Genomic DNA, 14915 nt, shown 5'->3' with positions numbered 1-14915 from the left:
CACTTAATGTGGCAATGTCAATCCTCTGCGTGTACTACTTGACAATGCAAGCGCAGCACAAGGTTTATACAAGAAGTTACAAATGGGGTAGTACAGGGATAGAAAATAACACCACACAGTATGGTAGGTCTCGTCTTATCGATGGTCTGTGTTAAACCACCGATGTCCACGGCGCACGTTGTGTTTATGCGCAGACACCCCTTAAGCCTAGGGACCGGCTATGTGTGTGGCGGCCGCGATGGCGCGCAGAGAGTAGAGGGCGAGTAGAGAGTAAAAGATAGGGAGGGCACTGTGCTGTGCGATCCCTGGAGTAGTCGAGTTCTACTGTTAGGGCGACTGTGACTGAGATGTCACAGGTCACACCTGAACTTAAGAACTATAGAGGAAAGTGACAAAAGTTATATTAGGCGTGAACCTAAGAGAACTCGACGGAGTCTTCTACAAGTTTCTACCTACTTTATATACCTAGACTATGGCGCACAGACCAACTACCCTAGGTAACTATTTATATATTGACACGAGAAAAGAAGCAACGTATGTGAAAATAAACTAATTATACATTTGACATGAGAAAAGAAGAGTGGAGTAAGAAGAAAGTAAACAAGAACAACTTTGATCATAAAAACGTCAACAAGTCCAAACAAACCATAAAAGTGTCCATAAGTACAAACAACTATCTAAGGACGTAACCTTTCGTACCAGTCCCTGCCGAAGTATGTTGCCATTACTTCTCCACACGGGCACATCGTAAAGAACCGGACCGGTTCCCAACGACGGAAGTCCGGGTTATTCCATCGCTGCAACATCCAGGGTCTCTCCAATACTTCGTCCCACATTATCAACGTCACTCTTCCACACACTACGCACCTACGATCCTCTAACCTCCATCCGTCTGGTCGGGGTTCTCTTCCGATAGCCACCGCCGCCCTCCTCCACTGTACTTGCTCCGCATGGTTCGGAGGTAGGAAAGAAAAGATAAGATCAATGAGTTCAATTGGTAAATCTGTAGCTTGCGCCATTTTAGCAGTATGCCGATAGTTTAGCCTCCGTCGAACTGTAGCAGCAGAGGGAAATTATTACATAATAAAATATGTGACAGATGTGACAGCGTGACGCCGTGACATTCTGGCAAGGTTCTAACAGCGACGGTTGTCTGTCCTCCTAAGTCGAACGCGCGGGGAACTGGCGCTTGAGCCATGCACGATCGAACCTATTTTTCCAGAACGGGCACACCTTAGCATCCGTCGAGGAATGTGAGCGCTTGTCCGCTGGGCGTTTGGCCGCAGTACAGTTTGCGCATTGACGTAAGTCGACGCGTTTAGCATTGACACACTTGAGATGATTGGCCTCTGTATGGGGGCCGGAACAAAGGGAGCAGCGGGCGCACTTGGCACGGCACTGGTCTGAATGATGGCCCCAGCGCTGACAACGAGCGCAGTGGACGGAGCCGGAGTGAGGGCGAGCGCCCTTGATCTGACAGTTCGTGCCGCCGATGGACACGAACTTGGAAATATAAGTGCGAGCATTGCTGCCCGACACCGTGTTGTGGATGTCAACCCATGCCCAGCATGAGTCGGAATGAGGGGAGGCGCGCATGAAGCGCGGCTTGTGCTTGATAAGTTTGGCCAGCGAAGCGCCGACCGGGGATTTATTGAGAGCGCTAGTGAACGCCTCGTGTTGCTTGAGCGCCCACTCCATCAGGAAAAATGTTTTTTTCTTAATTGTTCTTAATGACAGTTTAAGAAACAATTAAGAACAGGGACCTGTCTGAATCTTCTTAATGATACTTAGGCTTGTATGTCTTGAGGTTCCTGGAAATGACTTAAAAGTTACTTAAACTGTACTTAGTTGATGTCTTTCTCATAGACATCAAAATGTTGACATACAGATAGATTAGTAAAAAGTCATATTAAAGTCACACAAGTACATATTTAAGACACTCAAGGTCAACTAAGACAATAATAAGAGGCTCAAGAATGAATAAGTCAACAAAGTGATTATATTAGCATAGTAAATATAATACATTGGATACAATCTATACAAAAGGATGAGATGGGAAGATGAGGGAGTGATGATGAGAAAATGAATAGTCTACAAGAAACAAATGAGTATGAATGAAAACATACAGAGATAGAGAGCACTCACCATTAACCAAAGAATCCCCAAAATCCTTCCAAATATCCCCTCAAATATCCCCCAAGTATCCCCTCAAATATCTCCCCAAGTATCCCCCTAAATAAGCCTCCAAAAATCCCCCAAAAAAGCGTCCAAAATAGGCAAAAAAGTGTCCTAAACCAGCTTAGAATTAGCTGGGAGAGAGCTAGGAAGGTGAAGGGGATGTTACTTACCATATTACAGGCCTGGAGGGCAAGAAAGGGGGAGGGGGTGGATGGGGAGGGGAAGAATGATGGTGGTGATGAAGAAGAATCAACGTTGTGCTCGAAACAGAAGTTCAACATGTCACATGACATCACATGACCACTGGACTTGGGATTTTCGAGTCAAAGTTCCTCAAAACATAGGTAGGAGATATTTCCGGGTCATTTCTGCATGGATTTTGATGATCTAAAAGTGTACTCCTATAGTTTCGAGGTCGGGGAGTTTGAATATTTAATTAGATTCTTTCTTGGATGAGATTCTAATGAGATATGGCACATTTAACATATGATAGACACAAAAATGCGCTGTAGCTCCTCAAATATTGATCAGATAATAAATCTAAAACCAGATTCGAATTCCTGGACCTTGAATACATATATTTGCACTCTTAAAACATGAAAATTGGTGCAGGAACCAGTATAAAACATGACATTCTTGTCATGTTTTTCTGTATCTCCATAACTGGTATGTTTTCCGACAAAGACATACATATAAACTTATGTTCTTTTAATATTTTATGATTTGTCGTGATTTTTCCAGAATTTTCCGGGTGGTAGAGCAGGCTCTACGACGAGTCTATCTGCAGTTGACAATGCCCCCCCCCCCCCATGATGGAATCTTGATATCTCCATAACGGGTATGTTTTCGACAAAAACATACATATAGACTTATGTTTTTTTAATATTCTAAGATTTGTCGTGATTTTTCCGTAATTTTACAAGCAGTAGAACAGAGCATACAACATAATGTCTCTCTAAACATGTTTTATAGTGAACATAAAATTGTTTACACTCGAAAAAGTTGATGATCTTGATTTCACTTTTAGCTTCTGTTGAAAAAATCTAGCTCTTTTAAACATTCCTTGATCCTTGGTTGTCTTTTTTTTCTCCTTAAGCTAAGTATATAATGTTTGTTGAGAAGGTCAAGTCTTTTTAGTGTTCTTTGGTTCTTGGTTTTCTTATTTTTATCTTTGAGCTGAATTTCTAAGAATCATTTAAGTAACCAGGATATTCTTGGACTTCTGAACCTTCTTTATGTTCTTAGCTTGTCATTAAGAGACTTGAAGTAGCTCTAAGTGCAATTAAGAAAAATGCATTTTTCCTGATGTCCTTAGAGGAAGCGGGCACGTGCGGGATGTCGACGATCTTCAGGTACGAGGTCGATGTGATGGGGGAGTGACCGATGGAGACATTTGGACTTGGGAAGATTTGCCGAACGTGCTTGAGCACAAAGGAAATTTCGGCAGGGGAGGGGACACGGGAGGCGGCAATACAAATGCCGTTGCCTTCAACCGAGGCATGTGTAAGAACGACGTCAGACTTGATGTCACTTTTGAGAAGTTGATTGAGGTTATTAATAACCTCGGGAGTGAATGAAGCCGCAGTAACCGGGGAGTCAGCAGGCGGTGTCAGGATTATAGCACGGCGCAAAGCGCCGTGCGCAGTGTGCTTGCCCTGGCGTCTCTTGCGAGGTGCTGAAGGAGCGCGGAACGAAACTGAAGGGGCGCTAGAGGGGGGAGGCGCGCGTTTGGAACTTGGGATGGGAAGGGGTTTGGTGGGCGCCTTCCCAGACGCTGGAGGTGGAGCGGCCGGCTCATCCACTTCCATGAGTGGGGCCGTTGCCGGAGGAGTGACGTCAGAAGAGGGGGCCAGATCGACCCGGACCTTCTTCTTCGGCGGCTTGGACTTTGCTGAATCAGCGGGTGGCTGTGCGTCCCGCGGATTTACACGAGGTGCAGGTGCTTCGACTGCGGGCGCAGGCGCAACTACTGCAGGGGGGAGGAGAGAACGGAACTCGGGGACTTTCCTGTTGAAATATTTGTGAACGGCGTTGAGGTCGTCGTCCATGAGAGTGGGGAAGACATCGAGGATTGTAGTCTTCCATTCTGAAGTAGCAAACGCCTGGAAGAAGCCCAGAGCGGTACTGATAGCGTTGAGGATAACCTCTTTGGATTCTTTGCTGTCCAAATGCTCCTCATCTGCAGGAGAAGCGGGACGGGGGGTGGTGGCGTCCTCGTAGTCGAGTGCCATGGATGAATCATCACTGCCGCATACCGAGACGGCAGCAACAGAGGGACCGGAAGAGGTGGTTATGTGACTCTTGTCTCAGGTGCTGCTGTAGGCTGGTCTTCTAAGCGTCAGCCATTTGTGACTCTCTCAAGCACCGAGGCCGAGTTTGTTGCTGCTGTCGAGGCTGGCAAGGAGATTAAATGGACTAGGAATATTCTGACTGAGTTTGGCTTCCCTCCGACACTCCCTTCGACTCTCTTTGTTGATAACAAGTCAGGAATCAGTGTAGCCAAGAATCCAGAGCATCACGGACGCATGAAACTGTCAAGATAGAAAAGTGACCACACCAGGGTTTGAACCTGGGACCATCCCAATTGCACTAGGAAGTATTGAAGGTAGAACAATAGAGGTTGCAGTGGCGATCCTAACAAGCCTAAAAACGAGCTGAACGGATAAGAACTGACTGAGCAATCCCTAGAACAAACTGTGGACAGACTGTAAGAAGCTTTATTGTGATATACTAACTTGTACTCACCTGTGGACAGACTGTAAGAAGCTAAGGCCTCTGAAGCGTCCACAGGGGAGTTCAACCATACATGACTAAGCTATCATGTGACTAAACTCGTCCGCATATATCTAAGTCTACCAACTACACTTGTAGACTGCTTGCTCACACTCTAACACACCCCCTTGATCTAGCCAGTCTACTCAAGTCCTAATAGAGGAACAGCAAACTCAACTACCTTCTTTGCCACAGCCTTGGTAAGGATGTCGGCCACTTGCTCGTGTGTAGAAACATACAAAGGATCTATGAGTCCTTCTTCAACAGCCTCCCGGAGCCAGTAGAAGCGCAGGTCAAGGTGTTTCATGCGTCCGTGATGCTCTGGATTCTTGGCTACACTGATTCCTGACTTGTTATCAACAAAGAGAGTCGAAGGGAGTGTCGGAGGAAAGCCAAACTCGGTCAGGATATTCCTAGTCCACTTGATCTCCTTGCCAGCCTCGACGGCAGCAACAAACTCAGCCTCAGTGCTCGAGAGAGTCACAAATGGCTGGCGCTTAGAAGACCAGCCCACAGCAGCTCCCGAGACAAGAGTCACATAACCACCAGTTGCTCGACCTGTAGCCTTGCAGGCTCCGTGAGAGGCGTCCGAGTAGGTAGTGAAGAGTTCCTCCGAGTCACTAGCTCGATAGACTAGCTTGTAGTGCATAGTGCCAATGAGATACCGGAATAAGTGCTTGACTGCAAGCCAGTGAGCCGGAGCTGGGTTCGAGTTGAACCTCCCGAGATAGGAGACAGCATAGGCAATGTCGGGACGAGTCATAGTGGCCAGATACTGAAGAGCACCTACAGCATTGAGATAGGGAACTGACCTCATCTCAGCCTGATCCTCGAGTGAAGGAACAATGTCAGAGAGCTCAGATCCCGGAGCGAGTGGAGTGGAAAGAGGATTAGCATCATCCATATTGAAGCGTTCTAGGAGCTCCTTGATGTAGTGCTCCTGCGAGAGAGAGATGGAGCGAGTAGAAGAGTCCTGAGTGACTTGAATACCCAGCAGAAGTGTAGTAGACCCGAGATCACGGAGTTTGAAGTGTTTGGACAGCTCAGAGACAGCCGAGGCCATGGCAGTATCACTTTTCGAGACAAGAGTAATGTCGTCAATGAATACTGGCACAATGACCTTGATGTCACCTTTGGAGTAGATGTAGATGGAGCTGTTGGAGCGAAGCCTAGAGTAGCCAATGCCTTCAAGGACACCCCGGAGTTTCTTATTCCACTGCCTGGCAGCCTGCTTGAGGCCATAGAGCGATTTACGGAGCCGAAAGACCATGTTAGGACTACCAATGTGATAGCCCTCGGGTTGGCACATATAGATCTCTTCTTCGAGTTCTCCATAGGTGAAGGCAGAGGAGATGTCAATTGAACACATTTTGTAGCCTTCTCTAGCTGCAAGAGCAATAATGAGTTGTAGCGAGGCGGGACGGAATGTGGGTGCAAAGACCTCGGTGAAGTCGAATCCAGGACGTTGGGAATAGCCCTTAGCAACAAGACGAGCCCGGTAGCGCTCAATAGAGCCGTCGGCAAGTCGTTTGACTTTGAACACCCAGCCAGAGTTGACTACCTTCTTGCCTGGAGGCAGTTCCATGAGTTCCCAAGTCCCATTAGCCTCGAGATTGAAGATTTCGGTGTTGCAAGCCTCAGTCCAGCAATCCGAGTCAGGAGACTTCATAGCTAGTCTGTAACTCCGGGGATTGGCACCCGAGACGGCTCCAGCAAACTCGACTTCACAGTACTCAGAGTCAGCTAGCAGAGCAGCCTCGTCGTCAGAGTCAGAGTCATTACCAGCTAAGTCTGGTTGTTTGAGCTTCCACCATTGACCAGGAGGCTTCCGAACTCGCCCAGTACGTCTAGGAACGTGAGGGGGCTCAAGAGGCGCTCCGGCAGTAGGAGGAGTGACTGGGAGTGGTGCATGGATCTGTGGAGGTGTGACTGGAGGAATCAAGGGAGGAATTACTGGAGGAATCAATGGGAGAGGTGGTAAAGGTAAAACTGGCTTCTCTTCAGGAGGAACTGAAGCGGACGGAGTGGGAGTCTTAGGACAAGCAGGAGGGAAGTGATTATCACCCCCTTCATCCTGTAGAGGTGGCAGTCCCGAGTGTGATAATGTATCATCAGGAATTGGTAGTGACTCTGGTAGGCAAGCAAATGACGGGACAGCCTCGAGTTGGGCTTTGGAAGTGCCCGGAAAGTATCTTTCATCAAAATCAGCTCTCTCGGAGATCATGGTTTGCTTAGTGACTGGGTTGTAGAATTTCCAGCCTTTGTATCCAGCCGGATAGCCTATAAAGACACACTTCTCGTAGTGAGGCTGAATAGAATTTCGCTTATCTCATTGTACATGGACATAGGAAGTGCACCCCCATACCCGGAGATGTGAGACATCAGGTTTTCGCTTATAGAAAGCTTGGAAGGGAGTAGTGCCCAAAAGCGAAGCAGTGGGAAGCATATTCCAGACATGAACCATAGACGAGATACATTCACCCCAGAATGAACCAGGTAGCCGAGATTCCGAGAGCATAGCAGTGATCCTCTCTCCCATAGTCCTATTAGCACGTTCTGCAAGTCCATTCTGTTGAGGTCTATTTCGAGTAGAATGCCTCCTCTCGATGCCAGCTTCCTGTGTGAAGGCTAGAAAAGCCTTAGACATATACTCGCCACCCTTGTCATCCTGTAGAGCTCGCAGTTTGACTCTGAGTTGAGTCTCAGCCCAGGATTTGTAGACTTTGAACGCTTCAAATGCCTCAGACTTTGCTTTAAGCAGATACACTGCCCGAAAATGTGTCGAGTCGTCGATGAAGGTAATCCAGTACTTGTAGCCTGAGTGAGTAGAGACTGGGAGCGGTCCGTTTTTTTTTTTTTTTTTTTATTTCAATTCAAATTTATTGACCGGTGCCCGAACGCAGACCGGTTGCATCACGGGGTCGTAGACCCCGTTCCGCCTATATAATTACAAATCCTGGAGCAACAAAAGAAAAGAAAAAGAAAGGAGAAAATAGAGTTCTGTTCGTATACAAGTATACTACTAGAGATTTAAAAAGAAACCATCTGTCCAACTCTAACTGACGGCCCTCTTCCATTTCATGATAGAAAATGGGTCCCACAATAGGACGCATACCTTTCTTCTCTCTTATCTCATTATCTATATCTCGCGATTGATAGACCTTATCCTGATAGCTGAGCCAATCTTTTTGTAAGTAGCGCGGTTCCGTCAAATGATCGAACAAAAATGCTTGAGGGTTATCGCATAAGAAGTAGATCAGACCTTCGACTGTCTCGATCCCTCCGTTGTAATGGTTAGAGCGCCGTACATACCACGGACACTCATTGAGGATGTGATCCCGCGTCTCTAGCACGTTCCTGCACCCATGACAGCCCGAAAGCTGCACCCTCTTCAAGAACCGTTGCTGGAACTCGTTGATTGGGGCGTGTTTGGTGGCGGCGCGCACGAAGCGTGCGCACAAGCAGGGATCATGTGCGATGGTGACTCCGCCGTAATTGCGAAGCCACAGACCCATGTTGATATGGCTAGGGAGGAGAGCGACTCTCTCTGTGAAATCTGTGTTGTTGTACAGCGTAAGGAAGTTGTTGCCGCTGAAACACTCTTTGTCGCTCGGCTCCATGAAACCGATTCTCCAATAGTCGACGACGTCATGCGTAATGTCTTGACGCCGTCTTTCGTGTGTAGGGGACTGGGGGAAGTCTCTGCGTCTGTAATGATTTGTTGTCCTCGCGCTTTTGAACGGCGCATGAACGTTGCATGGGACGCAGAAACTCAGGAAGTTGTGGTCCGATTCACAATCTTTGAACGCGTTGAGTCTGTAGCCCCATACTTCAATAGAGAAGTCAGGGTATGCGTCAAAGATATCTTCGAAGGCTGTGGCCAAAGCAATAGACATGCTATGACCACTTGGTTTGTTGGAGAATTCGATCAAGTTTCGAATAGTACCGGGGGATGTGGTATAAAGACAGAGTTTGGTGATCGTGTCGTCTTTACGCCTTAATTTGAAAGTCTTGATGAGCGCTAGTAGTGCCGCCCATCCAATCGCGTTCGTCGCCGTAACCCGTCTACCGGCCAGCAACGTCTTCTGAGAGATAGTGTTCCCTCTTCGCATAGCTGCATAACCCGCTTGGGAATGCCTTCGTCCTAGGATTGGGTTTGGGATTTCTTCTGGAATGTGCCACCCCGTGATAAAATGAACAGTATCGCCGCCGCTTCCGACGATGTCATGCTCTAGCTCGTTATGATGTTCCTTGGCGGCCTTTTTGTCACCTTTAGGAACGACCACGTATTTGATGCGGTCCTGGTATTTGTCAATCATTCTGTTACCAGGTTTTGCGCTTTCATGTAAGGGATGGAAAGTTTCCCCTACTAAGTCTAAGTCTTTGACACTAATTGTAGACGTGAATTTCTTCAGTCTTTTCATCCTTTTTTGGTTGTACTCAACACTGTCTTGGTGGAGTAGTGAACCTTTGGCGTTCTTCCGGTCAAGCAAGCGCAAGATTGGATGGTCTTGGTGAAGCGTCGAGATCCTAGCGACAGATCTATCGAACAGCTTCTTGAGGATGAAGTGCATAGGCATGAGTCCCGCGACAGCAAGGACTCCACCCGTTGGTGTCGTCTTGAAGGCTCCAGTAATCCAGAGCGCTCCGAGTCTGTGAGTTTTGTTGAGCATAAGAATATTCTTGCGAAATCCTGGAAGGCCCGGTCGGTACCAGCAGCGGAAGCCGTAAGTGGCCACTGGTTGAACACATGCAATGTATAGCGTGCGTTTATGCGTAGGTGAAAGTCCACGCGCCGAGTTTCCAAGTATCCTCATGCATTTGACAGTAGAAATTGACTTGGTTGCGTAATATTTGACGTGGTCGTGAAATTTGAGCGAGCGGTCGTAGAAGATGCCGAGATATCTCCATACTTTCTTTGGTTTGAGCGGGGTAGCTCCAGTGTGTGGTGCAAATCCTAGGTCGATGTCGGGGTCCTCGAATGATTTTCCCTTGCTAGCGAAGTTGAACAACTCCGTTTTGGTATGCTCCATGGTTAACCCAAATTCTGTGAAGAGGTCAGTTACAAAGCGGTATGCATCCTTTAAACTACTATGAGTCTGTTCGTAATCCGGTCCCGTAGCTATGAGAACTCCATCGTCTACGAATGAAAGAAAAGAAGAAATGGGAGAATAACTAGACATATCCCAGCCATCGCTATATATCCACTTGTCCAACATATGAAAAAGAGGCGCTATATAAAGAGCAGAGAGTATCGGCGATAACGCGCTACCTTGTCCTACACCAACGTCACATGGAAAAAACTCCGAGACATCGTTGTTGATTTTGTATTTTGTTTTTCTGTTAACTAAATAGTCAGAGAAAAAGGAAACTACTTTACTGTTGAAACCAGAATGTTCGAGAACTTTTACAAGTACATTATGATTGAGGGAAGGGAAAAATTGTGCAATATCAAAAGCAAGCACAGACGTTTCTTTCTTTTTACTCCAACCGGCTCTTACGTGGTGGGCGAGCGCGGAAGCAGCATCTTCGGTAGACCTCTGACAGATTCCTCCGGTTTGACACGAATGAATAACTTGGTGTTCGAGGCTTTCAAATTGTAAGCGGTTGGCAATCATCTTCTCGATAAGTTTGCCTAAGGTATTGAGGAGAACGATGGGGCGGAATGCTTTAGCCCTATCGTAAGACGGTTTGCTTGGCTTCGGGATGATGACCGAAACCGAAGATTTGAAGTGTCGTGACCAGTGTTCATATTCGATACTGGCATTGGCGATCATGACGAAAAGTTTGACGATCTTCGTACGTGTTTTGGTGATGTGTTTGAGAACGTTCCATGTGATATGATCCGGTCCCGGTGCAGTGTTCTTAGCGCATTTTGCAAGCGCTTGTCTTAACTCATGTTGAGAGAACATGTTCCATTCTCTCTCTTCCTTTTTCTCCACTTCCCGCAACATACGCTCCAAGTTGGTCGGGCGATTATTGGCCGAATTATAGGCCATATGTAATGTTTGGAACAAGTGATCCTTGTCCACACATGCTCTCCCTTGTTCATCCAGCAACGACTCTGTAGCCGGCATCTTTCTCTCCCTTACCCAAGGCATGAGGTCCCATGGTCGCCCCCGGGTGGACGCGATTTCATGTATTTTCTTTTCGTAATTGGCTTTCTTCGCTCCTTTCACCACTCGTTGAAAATCCCCGTATTTCTCCATATCCTTCTTTCTTTTAGGAGTTTGTTCATCTCGTAAGTTGTTGAATGCGCGCGTGCATTCCTTGTTCCACCAACTCTTTCCTTTACCCGTCACTTTGACTTCTTCCGTCCAGTTTGACCAAGCTTTCTCAAATATCCGAGAGACTTCTTCCACTACCTCTTCCAATTCCTCTCTCAAATTTATACTTCCACGTTCTTCGGCTAAGTTCACCAACTTGTCACCAATTTCTCCCTCATAATCCTCCTCGTTCTCCGGGTCGAGTTTGGTTACATAATATACTACATCGTCTTTAGAGAAAGGGATAGTAATCTGAATAGGAAAGTGATCCGACGACATGCGATCTGCGTCATTATCACAAACATGTAATTTAAATAGTTCCAAAAGAGAAATTTCTTCAGAAGTAAAAACTAAATCGATAATAGAAGGAGGAATATCCGTTTCTGTATCATCGTTATGTCTGGTACGAGGGGCGCGAGTGGGCTGATCTGGATTATCTGGTATAGTGTATTCCATTCCCATGTCGCTCATGACGTCCTTTAGACGATCACCCCATATGGTCGGATCGAGATGCGCCGCATTCTCGTTCCATGTTTGATTACGAATGTTAAAGTCCCCAGCACATACGTTAACTAAAGGAATTCGCTCGTCCAGGCTTTCAAGCGCTGCGACGGCTTCACGAGTTCTACCATCATTATATACATTCATGATGTCCATGGTCTTGACTTGGTCACCCTGTTTGAGATACAACGTGATGAGTGATATGTCATGGTGTTTGATGATGTCAGTGTGTAATTTTGGATTAAATATATCCAAGCGCTTGTGAGTGTATGTGAGCACACGTGGGCGCTCGTCAACCAGTTCTATTACATTCTTCGTTGCGTCAAATGCCGAAGTGTGTGGAGTCCATGACTCGCTTAGAGGTGGGCCGTAAGCCGTATCCCCTTCTGGATTCTGAACGGAAGGCTGCTTGCGCACTCCTTTCCAGCCTGGTTCTTGAAACAAAATAATATCATAATGGTTAGCATATTGTCCCAATACTGAAGTAGTAGTTTCCCAACTACGTCCAACATTGAAACTTAAGATACGAAGCGTCCGGAAAGCGAACTTCTGTCCTTTGGTCGTACTATTCATTGAGAATCTTCAATTTCCTCAATTTCAGACTCTGGCAAAGTCAAAGCCTGTTTGATGACTGCCTTTCGGTGTTCCTTCTTCGCGATTTCTTCTTCCCTGTCCGCGGCCCCACGGCGATCATGCCATGCGCGATCATTCTGATGCTTCTTGTAAATACACTTGAAAGAATCAGTGGTGTGTTCACCCTTGCAATTCAAGCACTTGAGTTTGTGCTCGCATTTGACAAATTTGACCTGTTTCTCTTTACGGATTGCTCCGCAACAGGTGCCAAACTCGTCATGGTTAATGGTCATATGACCTTGGCCACACTTCGCGCACCGTTGGTGATTGATGTGGCATCGACTCGTGCCATGATCCCATCTCCAACATTTCTGGCATTGGGGAACGAATTCCCTCTGCTTCGCGTATTCTACTTTGATCAGTCTACCACCAATGTGACAAACCTTGTTGACAATGTTCTTTGTGCGGATTCCACTTTTAGAATCCCACACATCCATGAAGACAACTGCCATGTCATTAGATCCTTTGGATTTGACAACGGATGGTTGTTTGACGGCCTCGATATCTTTGAATTGATCAAGGTCATACATCATCTGCATAACCTGTTCACCCGTGAGGATGTCTTCAGGTCTGCAGTTATACTTGTTGGTATAATAGCCAAAGCCCTCTGGGAGCGGTCCGTGAAGGTCTGAATGCACAAGCTCAAGAGGAGAGCGATTGTGATTCAAGGAGGAGGGAAAAGGATGGGAATGCATCTTGCCAGCAAGGCAGGGCTCACAGATAGCATCAGGAGGCGAATTTGACTCGAGTTTCAAGCCAGTAACTAGCTCCTTACTGATCATAGACTTCACATCAGCGTAGTTGTGATGAATGAAGCGATGATGCCATAGCGAGATGTCAACTGGGAGAGTGGAGACAGAAAAAGCAGCCTCCGAAGTGAGAGTTGAGCCGTCGAGCTCAGCAGAGTTGTTGGAATGGATAGTGGCCGTGAAAAGCGAAATCCCTTGGTATTTGAAGTCAATAGAATGAGCAGAGATGGTGATATTGAAGCCCTTGTGTCGGGCAAGGTAGAGACATGATAAGAGATTACTCCTGAGGTCAGGAACATGAAGGACTCTCATAAACTCAACCGCTCTAGTCTCTTTTCCATTCACCACCGGTTGAAAGACAACAGACCCTACACCAGCTGAATAGACAGTAGAGTTGTCAGCAAGGCGGATAGGGATGCGATGAGGGGAGTAGGATTTGAACCAATGGCGGTGAGGAGTCATGTGGGATGTAGCACCAGTATCAGCCATCCAGAAAAAGTCAGCATCAAGCTGTAGTGGTGAGGATGGTGAGGAAGATGATGAGGGAGAGGATGAGGGAGAGGAATAAGCACCAAGAGCGGATGCTCTCAGTGGAATATCAGACCCAGGAGAGCCAGAACCAGTAGAAACATCCCCAGGAGGAGTGGGTGGTGTCTTGACAGCTGGAAGAGCTGCACCTATCCCACTCAGATGGCCAAGTGGCCCTGTGACATTACTTTTAGATGGTATATCCTGAGTTCCAGGCAGTCTGGAGCGCTCCTGAGCGCGTTTCTTCGCGTTTCTTTGCTTCCTGCACCTCCTAGACATGTGCCCTACCCTCCCACAAAAGGAACAAGCGATTGACGCGTTCTTAGGGCCAAAAATCGGTCCCAGAGAGTGTGGAGAGGGTGTATGGCTGCCAGAGGGAGTTGTAGTCGATGTAGGGGCTCTCAAACGCGTCGAAATGGTGTCCCAGGCATAGGGAGCGTGTGTGCGCAATTGCGAGGCCATAGACGTCGATTTGAGTGCAGGGGAAGGGATAGAAGTTGAGATATAGAGGGGAAAATGGTAGATAGTGACAAAAAACGCGTTTTGAAGGCTGTTAGAAGCCGGGGCCCATAACCTATCAAGATAGAAAAGTGACCACACCAGGGTTTGAACCTGGGACCATCCCAATTGCACTAGGAAGCTCTAACCACTGAGCTATATGATCTTGGTATATAGTAGCTAAGATGTTATATGTATACATCTTAGGCCTAGAGGTGGAACCCACGACTGAGGGCCTGCTGCAGGGGCTGAGGCACAGTACAGATTATGTGAGAGCACAGAGCTCCGAACTGTCAGGTGACTTGTCCTGTCATCACCTAACAGAAACACCTAGACCTGCGCTTCTACTGGCTCCGGGAGGCTGTTGAAGAAGGACTCATAGATCCTTTGTATGTTTCAACTCACGAGCAGGTGGCCGACATCTTAACCAAGGCTGTGGCAAAGAAGGTAGTTGAGTTTGCTGTTCCTCTATTAGGACTTGAGTAGACTGGCTAGATCAAGGGGGTGTGTTAGAGTGAGCAAGCAGTCTACAAGTGTAGTTGGTGGACTTAGATATATGCGGACGAGTTTAGTCACATGATAGCTTAGTCATGTATGGTTGAACTCCCCTGTGGACGCTTCAGAGGCCTTAGCTTCTTACAGTCTGTCCACAGGTGAGTACAAGTGTTAAAGATAGAACGATAGAGGTTGCTGTGGCAATCCTAACGAGCCTAGAAGCGAGTCAATCGGATAGGAACTGACTGAGCAATCCCAAGGACAAACTGTGGACAGACTGTAAGAAGCTGTATTG

General features: G+C 47.1%; 2 protein-coding genes and 1 non-coding gene across 3 annotated transcripts; all 3 read right to left on the bottom strand.

The window, feature by feature from the left end:
- Positions 1–1179: 1179 nt before the first annotated feature.
- AGABI2DRAFT_43651 (hypothetical protein) lies at positions 1180–3545 on the bottom strand (the record flags this gene model as incomplete). The annotated part of the gene is made up of 2 exons (XM_006453691.1): positions 1180–1692; positions 3507–3545. Coding segments are annotated over 2 exons (552 nt in total), but the record flags the coding sequence as incomplete, so codon positions are not given.
- An 8867-nt stretch (positions 3546–12412) lies between these two features.
- Positions 12413–12829, bottom strand: AGABI2DRAFT_45142 (hypothetical protein; the record flags this gene model as incomplete). The annotated part of the gene is made up of 1 exon (XM_006453693.1): positions 12413–12829. A coding segment is annotated over one exon (417 nt), but the record flags the coding sequence as incomplete, so codon positions are not given.
- Positions 12830–14218: 1389 nt separating this feature from the next.
- AGABI2DRAFT_t7 lies at positions 14219–14291 on the bottom strand. The gene has a single exon. It is a non-coding gene; the product is annotated as a tRNA-Cys (tRNA).
- Between the last annotated feature and the right edge of the window lie 624 nt (positions 14292–14915).

This window comes from Agaricus bisporus, assembly GCF_000300575.1.
Source record: "Agaricus bisporus var. bisporus H97 unplaced genomic scaffold AGABI2scaffold_1, whole genome shotgun sequence".
In the NCBI taxonomy this organism is placed as follows: Eukaryota; Fungi; Basidiomycota; class Agaricomycetes; order Agaricales; family Agaricaceae; genus Agaricus; species Agaricus bisporus.
The sequence above is the reverse complement of the archived record's forward strand: the minus strand, read 5'-3'. Positions and strand labels throughout refer to the sequence as shown.